This window comes from Oryzias melastigma, linkage group LG23 (genome assembly GCF_002922805.2).
Source record: "Oryzias melastigma strain HK-1 linkage group LG23, ASM292280v2, whole genome shotgun sequence".
Classification (NCBI taxonomy): domain Eukaryota; kingdom Metazoa; phylum Chordata; class Actinopteri; order Beloniformes; family Adrianichthyidae; genus Oryzias; species Oryzias melastigma.
Genome location: NC_050534.1, coordinates 298,253 through 313,251, shown reverse-complemented (window position 1 = coordinate 313,251; position 14,999 = coordinate 298,253). Strand labels below are relative to the sequence as shown.

The window sequence follows — 14,999 nt, the reverse complement described above, 5'->3', positions numbered from 1 at the left end:
AAAATAAAACTATAAAACTGGTAGAAATGTGAATTTCTGATCATTTTATATGTAATGGCCTCCACTATGTTGTTTTTCCATCTTGCTTATGTCTTCTGCCCCCCTTCATATAAAAAGTTCTAGCTCCGCCCCTGAAAGGTCACATTATTCAGCCATAAGGATGATTTAAGGATAAAAGCAACTCGAGCCGCTTTTCTCCTTCAGAATCTACTGGAATTATCGTGTTAACAGTTGAAAAGTTACAGTATGTTAAAGATTTTGTGTTGAAGCGTCACCGGCGACGCCTCAGGTGATAAAGGTTAATTTTCTCAGAGTAGCAGGAGTTCATTCAAAATTCAACTCTGAGTTATGGGCAGGACTGTTGGTGCAGTGTAAGCCTGCCCCTACTTCCCGTCCTCCATCTGTTTACACTCTCCCACGAGCTTACAGCCCCTTACAAACCCAACTGAATCTTAATTTGAGAGCAATATCAGAGTTATTGAACAGTAAAGTTTAGATACAGGTTCATGTTCACCTCTGAATCTACATCTGGAGGCACATCAGAGATGGAAATGTTTGCTGGCATAAACAGGTAAAGGTCAGGGGTCAGCATTACTTTAGTCCGTATACTTTAGTCCTTAAGAAATTTGTATTTGCATTCATGACCTTCTTTTTTAAAAATTATTATGTCTTTTTTGGCACAAACAAAATCAGAAATATATAAAGAGCATAGCATCTCTCAAAATGTGATTTATTTTTTTTTATTTTTTTTTACGGTTTACAGAAGCTCAAATAACTTATTTTCAAAATAAAAGATGCTCTGTGCCAAACAGGATCATCTCAGCAGCTCTGGACAGCTTGTAACCAATGTTGGCCATTGGTTACTTATATAAAATCTGTTCATTCTGGAGGTAGAGTTGATCAAACAAGACGTCTTCAGGTCAACAGGATGTAAAAACCTACATAGTTTATCATCTATGTGAACCTCAGACATCAGTTTATACATTTAACTAATATAAATTAAATAAATGCTAATTAAGTAATCCTTACTTTAAGAAAAAAAATATTATTTTTCTTTTCTTAATTTTCTTGTTCTTTTACCCTCTTTGTCCTCAGCAGTCTTACTCTGCTGGGTTTTGTTATTTTAGTTTGGGGTTGGATCTTGGTAGTCTTAGTTTGTGAGCTTTGTTTATTTGTTTTCTTTGGTAGTTTTGGTTAGGAGAAGCTGTTGACTCTGACGGTCGACATGTCTGGGTCAGCAGTCTCCATGACTTATTTTAAGTTTGACAAAGGAGCCTCCATGGAGAGGTAAAAAGGGTTGGATCTGTCACAGGTAAAGTCATTCATTCAAAGTGTCTTGTGGATTTCTTTGGTTTTTACCAAACACCAGCCATCCCCAGACCAGAGGACCGCGGGCTGAGAGTTGCCGTGCTGGCTTCAGTGGTGAGCGGCATCGTCATCTTTGCCATGTCCCTGTCCTTCCTCATCTGCTGCCTGCAGGAGCGAAACAGCCGCAGCCGCTCCAGGAAGGAGGGCCGCAGCAGGTGAGAGCGCAAGCCCAGAATGCAGGTGGACTTTCTGCTGTGAAACTCTCTTCCCCTCCAATCAGACGCAGAGAGAAGCGGGCGTCCCGCCGCAGCGAGTGCTGGCTGGAGAGAGAGGAAGGGGAGTGGGAGGCCTTCCCTCCGCCCAAGATCTTCCACCTGTCTCAGAGGATGAACCCCCGCCTGGCCCCCGACAGCCCCCTCTACCTGACTGCAGGGCTGGGGGGGTACGAGAACAGAGGATACCAGAGGTGAGCCACACCCTCACATCCATTGGCTGTATACAGAGAACTGGACTGAGTGAGTGTGATGCCATCCATAGAAAATGGTTCATTTTATGGTTCCAACCAAAGGAAGTCAATTTAGTTGCCATGTTGGAACCAGATGTAAGTTGTGATTGGTCCATGTCAGTCCGAGTCTACATTTCTATGGAAACCATCCATCCAATCAGGAATGACCACTTTAGAAGGCCACACCAATGTGGTCTCACATTGAACGGTCAATGTGAGACCAGCTACTTTTATCGAGGCGTCTGATTGATCAGTTTATAACTGGAATGAATTGCGCTACAGCAAAAAAAAAAAAATAATAATAAAATGATCAAGAACATGTTAAAAAATGGTTGTAGAGTTGGGCCCAATCATTATTCTACCCTTCTCCCCACCCCTACATAAGAGTTATGGAAAAATAGTGTCTCAGAATTCAGACGTTACTTTTGCTCAATGACGTCACCAATAGTTGCCAGTCTGCCAGCGTTAGCGCGGGGCTTCCAGTGCTCAAATATACATTACCACAGCAGCTTTATAACTTTAAAAAGGTCAGGCTACAACAAAAAGTCATTACTTACATTTAGATGTAAACCTCTGTGCTTTAGAGCACACCCAGGTGTAGAAATGCGCTTCTCCTCCGCGGCAGAGCGCTAAGCAGTTTACCCTCGCGACGGAGGACTTTGTATCTCTCTGCTTGAAGGGTGAGATTTTAAAAAATATATTTTGGACACCACTTCCACTAAAAATGGAGGGGAAGGGAGAAGGGAAGAATTCGGATTGGGCCTAAGAATGGTTGTTCCACAAATAGAATGACTGACTAAAACAAGGTTCTCAAACTCAATTGACCCTGGGGTCACTGAAGGCAGAGTCTGACTGAGGCTGGGTTGTACTGGGTTCCATTAGTGCCAAATATATGTTTTTACGTCCACTGTCTATATCTTTGGTCCATTGTCTATGTCTACTGAACAAGTTTATTGAACATTTCTTCATGTCTATGAACTACTAAGCAATATCTTCTGTGTGTACTGTCAAACCACAGGAGCTAACGATGCTAGCAACTGTTGCTGAAGACTTTTCTGACGACCAGATCCAGCGATAATAACAAATGTAACGTTTTAAGCATGAAGAAAACTGAAACATCACAAAGCAAATACAAAACTATTGTCAAAGAAGCGTAGACATGCAGAAGATAATGTTTAGTAGTACATAGAAATGAACAAATGTTCAATAAACCGGTTCAGTTGACAATGGATCAAAGTCATAGACGGTGGATGCAAAACTTATTTTTGGAACAAATTGAACCCCATACAGCCCTGGCATGCAAATAGTCACTTTCTTAAAACAAAAAGTAAGGAAGTCATTCATGTGGTCTGGAGAAGGGGGGTGTCAGGTTTCCTGCAATAATGTTTGCATGCTTCAAATCCGGTGTGTCATGCCCCCCCAAGAGCTTTACCCCACTGTGATTGGTTATTTTGTCAGCTCTGCACACAGCACTGTAAGAGTGCCATTCATACAAAACTCACAGGCTGCACCAACATTGACTTTCATATCAACGTGGGGGCCGCTAAAATTGTTTTGGGGGCCACAAATGGCTTGCGGGCCGCCAGTTTGAGACCCCTGGACTAATAGCTGTTAATTTCTCTATTGAATTCTATTGGATTTCAGTTTTTTACTACCTGTTGCTACTTCCTGTTTGGAATTTGAGAGGGGAGGGGTTACTCAGTCCAGTTCTCATATACAGTCAATGGTTTGAATCAACAACCCATTATTAAAGTTGGATTCAAACAACCCTGTGACTGAATAGGAAGACTCTTCCTTTTTCATCTGACCTGAAAATCTTTCAATCTGATCCAATCTGTAACCACAGAATCTGTTAGGTCTATAAAGTTAGATTAATAGAATAACAAAATCAGCACAGTTGGTTACCTTCTCAGCTGAAGTGGAAAAGTGGAGATTGGAAAAACTAAGTCGCACTTCCTCCTTTGGAATTAAGAGGTCAAGCAGCACCCAGTTCCCAGCCAGAAAGACCAAGTGGGCCCACATGGTTTAAAAGTGGGCAAAAGATTTGTGGACCCCAAATGGGTTTGTCCGCAGTTTCTGTGGCGGTCCCACCTGTGTTTGCTCACTTTGGCTTAAGTGGGTACTCAGTGGGTTGGCTCGTTATGCTAGCCAGCTGCCTGGTGGACAGTGGAGCTCGCTAGTACGCTACAGCAGAGCAAACTAGCTCGATACAGTGGAGCTCGCTACAACTGAGCTCACTAGATTAGTACAGTGGAGCTCCCTACAGCGGATCTCACTAGCTTGATCAGCGGCGCTCGCTAACTCGATACAGCAGAGCTCACTACAGCAGAACTTGCTAGTTTGCTACAGCAGTGCTCGCCAGTTGCTACAGTGGAGCTCGAAACAGCTGCGCTTGCTACAGCGGTGTTTGCCAGCCATAGACTGTAAAATTAATGGACAGAGCGAGCACTGAGGTCCCCCATTGGAAATCCATTACTTCCTCTCCTCGTGAAAGTAGGCCGCCGCTTTCACCGTCAATTCCTGAAATGGATACCGCCATTTGTAACCCATCTCCAGCGATTGGTCTGAGTCATAGCTGAGTCATGGAATCTACAGGAAGTACTGTCGCCAATCAGGAGTGAGTTTATTGCAACCGTCTGCCTCTTTCCACGCCTCGACCACGTGACCGCGGATGTAAACAGCTTCAATAACGGCGGCTCGGGAGAATGGCTTTTTAGGTTTCGTTTTGATCACGTGGCCAGAAATCCTCCGGCTCTTTTCTAAATGACGTTGTTCCTGGTTAAGGTTAGGATTACGGTTATGGTTAGGGTCAGAAAAGCAAATTGTTCGTTTGTGGGGCTGTCTGTGATGCTCACGGCTCCACCAGGGGACGTGTCAAACCTGGAAAACACATTTAACACGTTTAGGACCGCGCGTATTATATGCACGCAAAAACCGGTTTTGGAGTATATTATACACGGTATTTCCCAAATCGTGGAATATGTACGCATTTTACTGAGACTGGGCTGATTGTACAAGTCATTGTTGAAGCCTTTGAGGGAGAACCATCCCAACATTTGATTCTGTCAGCGGTCCTTTGGGATTTACTTACATTTATTCCTTTTTGTCGAGATAAAAGGAGCATCTGGGTGAAGCTGCTGCAAAACTGCGGGTGTCCCCCTCGCGCGCGCCGCAACTCGTCTCTTTACATGCGGCCACGTTAGTCTGATCAGATGTACGTGAGAAGCGCATTCAGCGGTATTTAAAATAAATAACCATCCTAACAAGTGAACAGCTGGATCTTTTTATCTGTTTGAAAATATGACCTGGTTTCAAGTTTGTTTCGCGCTCCTCAGACGGCTGCGTCTAATTCAGGCTGAAGCTGGAAAAGTGAAGAAGATGAAACTTTGGTTGGTGATTTTATGCGCATATACGTAACTTAGAATTTATAAGATACAATAAAAAAAAGAAAAACGAACGTTAAACAAACAATAAGTCCAAAGCACATAACCTCAGAGTGAAATCTATTTCTACAGAGTAAATCCTCATCTAAAAATGTCGACAGCATGCTCCTCTTGTTGTTTTAAACTGCTGCATCGGTACATTCCATTGAGGAAAACAACAGTAGGACAATGATTGGTACATTGTTGAATTGTAAAGTAGGTGTTAAAAGGTCTTCACGGACCCATTGATGAAGTCTGCTCCCATTGGCTACCCGTCATCTGTCAATCAAACCCCCCAGACGTTCGACGTCAGACCCACAAACGCTTATTGAGCCATCTGATTGGTCAATTTATAACTCTAATAACTTGTGATAATGGAAAAAAATCTTTTAAAAAAATTAGGATTAGAAAAAAGAAGTTAATCAGAAAGCAGCAGAGGAAGAATGATTATTCTGACATAAAAAATGACTGAGAAATAACTGTCTGTTTCTCAAAGTAAGTCAATGGGACTTTGGCCTTTTTGTAACCCAGTGGTACTTCCTATATGGAACACGGAAGGAGGGGGGCTTGCTCTGTCCAGTTATTTTATATACAGTCTATGTTGCTAGCTCAACAGAGCGGAGCTCGCTAGCATGCTACATAGGGAGGCTGGCTTGCACTGAGCCAACCCACTGATTGGCTCAGGACAAATGTGATAGCAGATTAAACCTTTAACCATTATTTTGCTCAGTTTTGTTAAAAATCTAGGCATAAATAACACAATGCTAATAATTAAAGTAAATAGAAACACAGTTGGGAAGCCACGGAAACTGTGGACAAACACATTCGGGGAACACATTTATTTAAACCATTGGTACACTTGGCCTTGCTGGATGGGTTGCTTCAAGGAGTTCTTGATTAAGTGATGATCAGTAGTGATTTGCTCTTTACATGCTGGTTTCATTAGGATTAAAGGACATTGCTGACATCAATGAGAGAGTTTCATTTGTGTAAATGCATTTTGCTTCCAACTGTTGATTTAAAGTCATGACAGTTTGTGCACAGAAACCTTTTTGTTTCCTCCGCCTCCTCAGGAGTCAGGAGAGTCTGCTGAAAGCGTCTCTGCCCGGACTCTACCGCTCTGAGTCTCAGCTGTACCCACATGTTGTCCTACAAAGGGTCCCCACCCCGACTGCGCCCGCCGCCCCCTCCGCTCCATCTGCCCCCCTTTACCTCCACCTTCCTCCCTCATCATCTTCGGCCTCCTCGCCGGCTCACGCCGCGCAAAGCCAGCCACAGATCATGGCGCAGTATCCTACCCCGACGTACCCGCCCTGCACCAACACAGCTGGGCCCACGTACCCCCACCCAACACCGGCGCCCATTTACCCCAACCCCCACCCGCTGCCACAGAGGCCATGGCAGTAGCTCACACCAGCTCTCTGGGCCCTGCAGGAGCCATTTTTTTATCTTTACCTGTTTTCTCCCACAGAAGTCTGCAAATACCGTGTTCCAAAGCAGACATGAAGGACTTGCAGCGGGTGTAGGACCACTCCAACTTTTCCTACAGGAAGTCGATTTTTTTTTTTTTAACTGATGAGCTCGACAGAGAAAACTGTTCACGTCTGGTGAAGTGAGGCTGAATCTGATGTCAGGACGTCAGTCTCAGCAGCAGCATGTTGGGCCCCCAAGGGTCCCTGGAGATCCAGCTGATGAGACTTTCAATTTTGGGAAGAACTGGATCAGATTTCCAGTTTGGATCAACATTTGTTGGTGGAGGTTTCTATGCATGAACCTGAATCAGAACATTGCTGTTGGAGCCACGTCTGCATAAACAGATCTGTTTGTTGTTTCTCTCCTCCCTGACAAAAACCTCTTCACGGCCAGCAGTTTTAATCTCTGATTTTTCAGGGATTTTGACACGCAAAATACTTCTGACTTTTCGAATCATCCCTGAGGTTTTGTTTAGTCAGGAAAATTAGATTTGAAGCTCAAGGATTTAGAACGGTTCTGGTGTGATGGACTTTTTAATGCACTGAACTGAAACATTTTCATGCATTCAGATGGACTGTTAGAGCCCTTCACTGCCCAGAGCTTTATATTTTCAATACATCTGAGTAGAAACACTAAAACAAAATGAAAATAAATGTGCACTTTACCTTCATTCTGAATGGTTTGGGATGTTTGTGTCTTAGGTTGATCCATTTTCTGTGACTTGTTTGTGAAATAACAACATGACTGCCATTAAAATGAATAAAGAGACTTTGCTTAGGTGGACTGCTGACTGGGGTTGTTTTATATGGATGGATCTAATTGAGGGAAAAGGATGAAGAACAGAAGCTGATGAGCTCATTTACCTGTCCAGTGACAGGATCAACACTGACAAGAAAAACAAGACATCTATCTGCACCAGCAGGCGGGACTTATCTGCACAGAAATGAAGAATTTTTCCAGAAAACAAACCAAATGTGTGAACACTTCTGAGTGTTTTATTCTGTTTTTTCTTCAGATTATAGTGTCAATTGTGGGTTTTAACCCTTTAACCGCCTGCTCAACCAAATGGTGGCACATTTAGAAAACATGTTTTTAAAAAGATTGATTGTGTTTATTACTCCCCAAAGTACGGAGCACCTAAAGGGACAAACATTTTTTTCCCAAAAATCTGAAGTAAAAATATATACTTTTTATGATTAATAACTGGGGCTCCCCTACGACGGAGTATAGACACACACAAAAAAAGTAATGTTATGAGTTTTAAAGTCGTAAATTTACGAGAAAAAAGTACTTACTTGACCTTATGACTTGGACTTTAAAGTCATAAATATTCGACTTTATTCTCGTCATTTGACAGTGAAGCCTTTTTTCTCATAAATTTATGACATTTAAAGCCTTAATTAAATCCGGTTTTGTTTTGTTTATAAAGTGGCCCTACCAAATAGTAACCAGAAAAAAATTGTTTACTTCAATCTTTAGAAAAAGCATGTTTTTTCAGTTACTATCTGGTGCGCACCAGTTATTTGACAGAACATTTCTTTTCTAAAAAAAAATTTAAAAAATGTCTGGATAGTAACTGGTGTGAACCAGATAGTAAGTGTTACAGAACCCCTATGTATTTTTGGGAAAAAATTATTAAATTTCACTTCAATTTTTTTTTACTTCAATGTCCCTTTAGGGGGAATAGGCAGCAGGAAAAAATAGTTTAATGATTTCTTTTCTATTTGGGGTAGTTAAAGAGTTAAAGGGTTAAAGGGTTAAAGAGACGAGCGCTGAAATGAGCTTCCTTCCTGTGGTCTCTGTTAATCTGAGAACAGAATCTCCTCATTGGTTTGGACATCCCGCAGACGGCTTCATGCTGAGACATCAAAATCATGTCCAGCTGGGAGGGGGGCCGCGACAGACCCCACACACTGGAGAAGTTCATCACTCAGCCTGGGAACAACTGCTGGATGAGATGTCAGGGAGACTAAAGTCTGGGGATCTCTGCCCTGGTTCCTGCCCCCCCTCAGCCAAACAAGGGTTTTTTAGTTTATATATAAAGTCAGGTGTGGTTCACCTTAGTTGAATTTACAGAAACTTTCAACTCACCAAAAACAGAGACAAACCAAAGGGAGGTATAAGCTGTTCCAAAAGTAGCAAAAGAAAAATCCACAGAGAGATGTGGGATGAAAAATCTCAAAAAGTGTGCAAATGTTTGTGAGATTTTGAAGATGCTTTTCTTCATAGGGGCTAATTTTAAGTAAAACACTCTCCTCAAAAAAATACGTTTTTCATTCATCCAGGTCAGGGGTCTGCATCCCAAACCTCTTTTTCCCTCCATTGTTACTCTTTGTCTTTTAAGAAAAATGCAAACAGTTTGAATAAAAATGTTGTATAGTATTTTTCTATTTACTTTAACTATTAACATTGTGTTATTTATGCTTAGATTTTTAACAAAACTGAGCAAAATAATGGTTAAAGGTTTAATCTGCTATCAGATTGGATTATTTTTACAATGACATCATCTTATTGCTTTAAGTTTAAAAAATAGATTTGTATTGTACACCAAAGTTTTTGTGTTTATAATCAATAGCAAAAAGAGAAAAAAGATGGATGAACACCAAAGTCAAAATGATATAAAAGACATTTTTGCATTTTTAGTTCAAGTAAACCTGCAGCAGTCGGAGGATCTGATCAAAAGCAGGAAGCATTTTATTTTGAAAGGAACTTGTACCAGCTGCTTTCTTTCAAAAGTAAAATAACTTAATTTAATAAAGAAAAACTGAATTGCAGAGGTTAATTTAAAGCAACATTTTATAAATGAGTAGCTTAATGGCCACAAAAACATAAAGAAAGTGTATTTTTCAAATGTTAAGGTGGGACTTTGTTGTTCTCGTTGGATTTTAGTCCATAAGAAACTGGATCATATGACTCTTTTAGCATTATGTTTGCAGACCCCTAATCCAAGTGATGCCTTGAAGTTGAGTCATAAAGTCTAGACTTATTTTTCTTCTCTTTTTTAACCCTTTAACACCTGAGGCGTCACCGGTGACGCTTAAACACAAAATATTTAACATACTTTAACTTTTCGACCGCTAACACGATCAATGTCATTCCAGTAGATTTGGAAGGAGAAAAGCGGTGTGCCAGTTACAGCAAATCAAAGAACATAAACACTGGAGCTCCGGTGTTAAAGGGTTAAACGTCTATGGAAATGCCTTTAAAACTCACGTTCGTCCTTCACTACGCACATTTTTAAGACACTATTTGGGCTCCACTTACAAAATGTGTCCATTAAACATGTTAAAATGTGAAATTCCCTTTTCTCAGCTTCAGAATCCACTGGAATTGCGATGCTCGCGCAGTTTGAAGAGTGTGTGTTATTTTGCTGTCGCCAGAAATGTCCCCGGTGTTAAAGGGTTAAACTTTTAAAAAACCACTCTGATGGAAATTGTTTTTTTTTGTGTGTTTTTAACATGTTCTTGTAGCATTTTTCTGAAGACAGAGGACATGTATAAAGAAAATAAGCTTAAAAGAGTATTTTTGTTCAAATCTTTGTAAATCAAGAGCAGACAAAAAAAAAAAAACTTGAAAAACATTATAGTTGTGAAAATACACTGAGCAGTTCATAAGCTCCTGTAAAGAACTGGATTTTAGGACCCAAACGCAGGAGACCGAGCTTGGTGGCAGAAAGCCAGAAACTAAACAACTAGATGAATAAACTTGAACAAGTCAGTCTAAGAAACAAACAAGCCTATGGAGAAAGAGCAGATGATCTAAAAACCAGACACTTAAAAAGGCTTGGGGCAATTAACTAGACTGAAGACAGCTGAGGATCATGAACCTGAAACTGCTGTGACTGTTACGCCCCAATTTGTCTAGGGGTCTGGGGCCTAACATAAAGGTAAATTAAAGAAGAAATGTGGAACAAAAACAGAACAAAAGTCTCCATAAAAAGTGACTGACAAAAGGAAATCATTCCAGCTTCCTGCTCCTCTCCATTCTGATTCACTTAGACAAATAGATCCATGAACGTCTTTGTTTTTTCCTCGTCTGAGTCGGAGTCTGGATCAGAACTGTGCAGCTGGTAGTTCTTATGTTGCTCAATGTTTCTATTGCACCACTAACGTTCGATTGGGGTGTGAAGGGCTGTAAGCTAGCAGGAGAGAGTGGAAACATAGAGCTCTCAGCAACAGTGTAAGGAATGGTGGCAGGGTTTCTTCAAGCCAACAACTCAGATGGGAATTTCTAATGAACTCCTGCCGCTCTGCAGAAACTATGTGCAAGAAAGCAACACAGGTTTTTGGATTTTGCCTTAAAAGGCACTCTGTATTTTCTACACTATAAGGGCCACTAAACCCCCCCCTTTTTTTTTCTAAAACATTGTGCACCCAACCCGGTCGCAGTAAAATGCGTACATATTCCACGACTTTGCACTCTGGATTACCGTGTATAATATACGCCAAACACGCTTTTTGCGTGCATATGATACGCAATGGTAGAGAATGGGTTGCGCTGGCGTACAATATACACGAGTTTTTAGGTTTCGTTTTGATCACGTGGTCAGAAATCCTCCGGCTCTTTTCTAAATGACGTCGTTCCTGGTTAAGGTTAGGATTAAGGTTATGGTTAGGGTTAGAAAAGCAAATTGTTTGTTTGTGGGGCTGTCTGTGATGCTCACGGCTCCACCAGGGGACGTGTCAAACGTGGAAAACACATTTAACACGTTTAGGACCGCGCGTATTATATGCACGCAAAAACCGGTTTTGGAGTATATTATACACGGTATTTCCCAAATCGTGGAATATGTACGCATTTTACTGAGACTGGGCTGGTGCACCGTATAATTCAGTTTGGATGCTAATATGGCTAAAATGTAGCGATGCTAGACTGCGTGTTTTTTGGTTGTTTTGAACACGTTACTAACAAGACTGGGAGTTCACGTAGTCACAGTAACATTTGTTTTAGAGGTATCAGTCTGTTTTTTGTTACATTGGAAGTCACAGGTATTGTGAAAATGCTAATGTGGCTAACATGTAGCATGTTACAAACAAGTTCTACAGTTACTGTGAACACAGTTAATAAATTCTGCCTCTGACTCTTGACTTGTTTTATGAGTCTTTAAAGGATATACGTTCAAAAACAGACCATTTATTGATGGTGCTCCGGTATGCCCTCAAATACGGTAATGCTCATTTTAAAAAAACACAAGGAACACTTTGAGAAATTGCTCAAAAGATGACTTGAGTGGGTCTTTACCATCCTTAAATTGAGTTGCACAGTTAAACCTGCCTTTTCTTTAAAAAAACACCTAGTGGTTACATTGTGAACTGAATTGTGGTTCCAGAATTAACCCCCCAGCGACCAAAAGTGTCCCCTCTATGCCCTCTGCCATTGCACAATCCAAAAACGAACATATTAGACTGCAATTCTAAATTACCCACCATGCAGCACTGTTTTTACTGTGCTTTTGTGATAGACGACCTACCAAGCCTAAGCCCCACCTTGCACATGATAACAGCAGAGACCCCCCATGGAGGAATACACAAATGTGTTTTTTATGTGGGAGTTTTTTGGAGTGAAAGTGACGACTGCTGAAGCCTCAAACCCGTTTGTCTGCGTGACTCTCTCAGCTGAAGAGAAAGAAGTCGACTGTGTACTAAAGAATTCAGCTCTTCTGTCAACATATTCATGCAGAGATCAGCCTCCTTTGCATCCAAGGGAGAAAAGTCAACAACAAACACCTGTTCATTTGCTTTGTGTGTGCCTGAATCAAAACCTGTGTGTTTGTTTGCATTTTGCAGAGTTCTCGGTAGCTGGAGGAGCCGATAGCTGAACAACAACTTTTGAAGAGGTAAGAGGAATGTTTGGTCTGTAGGAGAATGAAACATCATCCCTGATTATTCTTTTAAAGAGCAGTGAGAACACACCATCTATATTTTAATAGCTGAAAAAGATAAATACTAATAATTAAAAAAGAGCAACTCCCAACTTATAATGTGTTCAAGGCTTTAAAAATCTTTAATCCGTTTTCATTAAACGTCTTCTTTGCAAACAACTCTGAGGAATGAAAGATTATCAGACAGATGTTCAAAGCCTGAAATGCTCTCAGCTCAGCAGGGAGGCTGGAGCCGAGAGCCCAGAGAAGCAGAGAAAGATCTGCAGTCTTTCACATTCTCGCTGGCATCACGAGTTGCTTCTAATCACGAATGTTCAAAGGCTGAAATGAAATGGTGATAAACACTCTCTTGATTTGAAAGGATCCTGGAGGAGCAGCTCTGTCTCAAAGAATCCCAGCATGTTTCCATCTGACCTGTTGTACCTCAGCCATCAGGCAAAAGAAGATTATTTTAAAAGCATTGCAAAGGCCTGCAGTGAGAAGGGCTGGGACAGAATCTCACTGGCCTCTGACAGCTTCATCCTCTTCGTGGGGTTTGCAGCCAACACTCCTCTGTTTTCACTCTTCTACAGAGGAAGGAGAACGCTGTCTGCCTCCCAGGTGGGTCTCACAATGTCTGAGAGTTTACACTGAGCGCAAAAACAACACATCAACTCTAGAAGCTAGTGATTAAATGTGTAGATTGTTGATCCGAAGAAACTTAGTGAAGATGTCAAAAACAGAACATGCACACTACAAACCCAACATGTTCTTGTAGCATTTTTCTGATGATGGAAGAAATATATAAAGAGAATTAAGGTTAGAACTGCACTTCTGAGTATTTCTTTCTTTTTTTAAATCGTTGAGAATCAGGAGAAGACAAAAATTCTGTTTAAAAGAGATTGTATGCATTCACTTTGCAGACAAATAGATCCATGAACGTCTTTGTTTTCCTCATCTGAACTGGAATCTGGATCTGAACTGTACAGCTACATTGCTCCAGTAGTCCTCGCCATTGTTGTTGCACTGGCAATGTTAGGTTGGGGGTGTGAAGAGCTGTAGGCTAGAGGGAGACAGCGTAAAAGGAGAGGGGAAGTGGGGCGGGGCTGCTTCGTCCAAATAGTCTGGCATACAACTCAGAGATAAATATTAGAAACTACATCTTGAATTTTTTTTTTTATTTATTTATTCTGGTTTTATTTTTTTTGGCTAAAAACATCATAATCATAATTAAAAAACCTCAGGGAATACTTTGAAAATAGATCCAAAGATAATCGAGTGAGGCTTTAAACATTTGCTGAAGTTCTGTACGCTAAAATAACATCATCCTTATGGATTTTTTTTTATTTTTTTATTTTTTAATAAAAGTGTCTGTGGGTTGTGGTCTTTATCGAGCAGTACAACTTAGACTTCTGGACTGAAGCTAATTTAAAACTGAAAGTAGCTCAGACGCAGTTCACCAAGTGACCCCTGGGGGTGCTACACCTGTGTGCTAACCACATTAGGAGTATAAGATTGACACAAATACTTATGACTTGCAAATAAAATATAACCCTTTAATGCCAGGGCTGTCCCCAGCAACAACAAAACACCCCACAATGATTGAACAATTGTAGCTCTTCCAATAATCCAATAGATTCTGACAGAGTTAAGTTCTACTGAAAGTCCAGCAGATCCTCGACTGCAGCTCTAGAACAGATTAGCGTATTTGTTGTTGTGTTAGTTGCGTCTGTCAATCACATTTATGTCAGGGGTGGTCACACTTTTCAGGCTGGCAGCTCTAGACTCACCGCATGATTTGTTTTTTTTATTCACATAATTATGATTTAATGGATACAGTTTAATTGTCTCATTGTTTTTTTACATTTCTAGGATTTCGATAAATATTTGCTCATATGTGTAATGAAAACCCAGCTATTGTAGCTCTCTCTGACCTTCTCTATACTTCTACATTAATATTCCTCAAAGCAAATATTACATAGGTAGATCATGAAACCATCACAGATGTTCGCTTCTCAAATTTGACCTAATGAGGACTCTCACACTTTTAGGGATGCTCATCATCACCTCATTAAGGTCCAACCAGAATTTCTCCTCCTCCTCCAGCTCCTTTGGGGCATACCCACTAACAACATTGAACATGACACCCTCCATGACAGCCTCCATTTCTATCTAGATATGTAGTCGACAAAAATATACAGTAAAAGTAAAGCATTTTTGTGAAATTACTAAGTATTATTAACACAGAGATTTTACTAAACTTTTTGTTTCATTTTTATTCGCTGACAAAAATGTCTATCAATTTAGTAAAAGTTTTTGCGTATGAGCCGGACTTTTAGTTTTGTTTTCGTTGGGTGAAAAATGTCGTTGACGAAGACGATGAGGAAAATTTTTCTTCAACGAATTATTTTTTTTTTTTAACTTGTCCTGT

General features: G+C 40.7%; 1 protein-coding gene across 2 annotated transcripts in view; it reads left to right on the top strand.

The window, feature by feature from the left end:
• LOC112160219 (sushi domain-containing protein 3) overlaps positions 1-7,491 on the top strand; it is a 35,982-nt gene extending 28,491 nt beyond the window's left edge. For both annotated transcript variants that reach the window (XM_024294615.1, XM_036210275.1), the window contains exons 3-5: positions 1,370-1,523; positions 1,589-1,774; positions 6,309-7,491. In XM_024294615.1, coding sequence (XP_024150383.1) covers positions 1,370-1,523; positions 1,589-1,774; positions 6,309-6,642 — 674 coding nt within the window. In that variant the 3' untranslated portion in view covers positions 6,643-7,491. The remainder of the gene's footprint in view (positions 1-1,369; positions 1,524-1,588; positions 1,775-6,308) is intronic.
• The last annotated feature ends 7,508 nt before the right edge of the window (positions 7,492-14,999 follow it).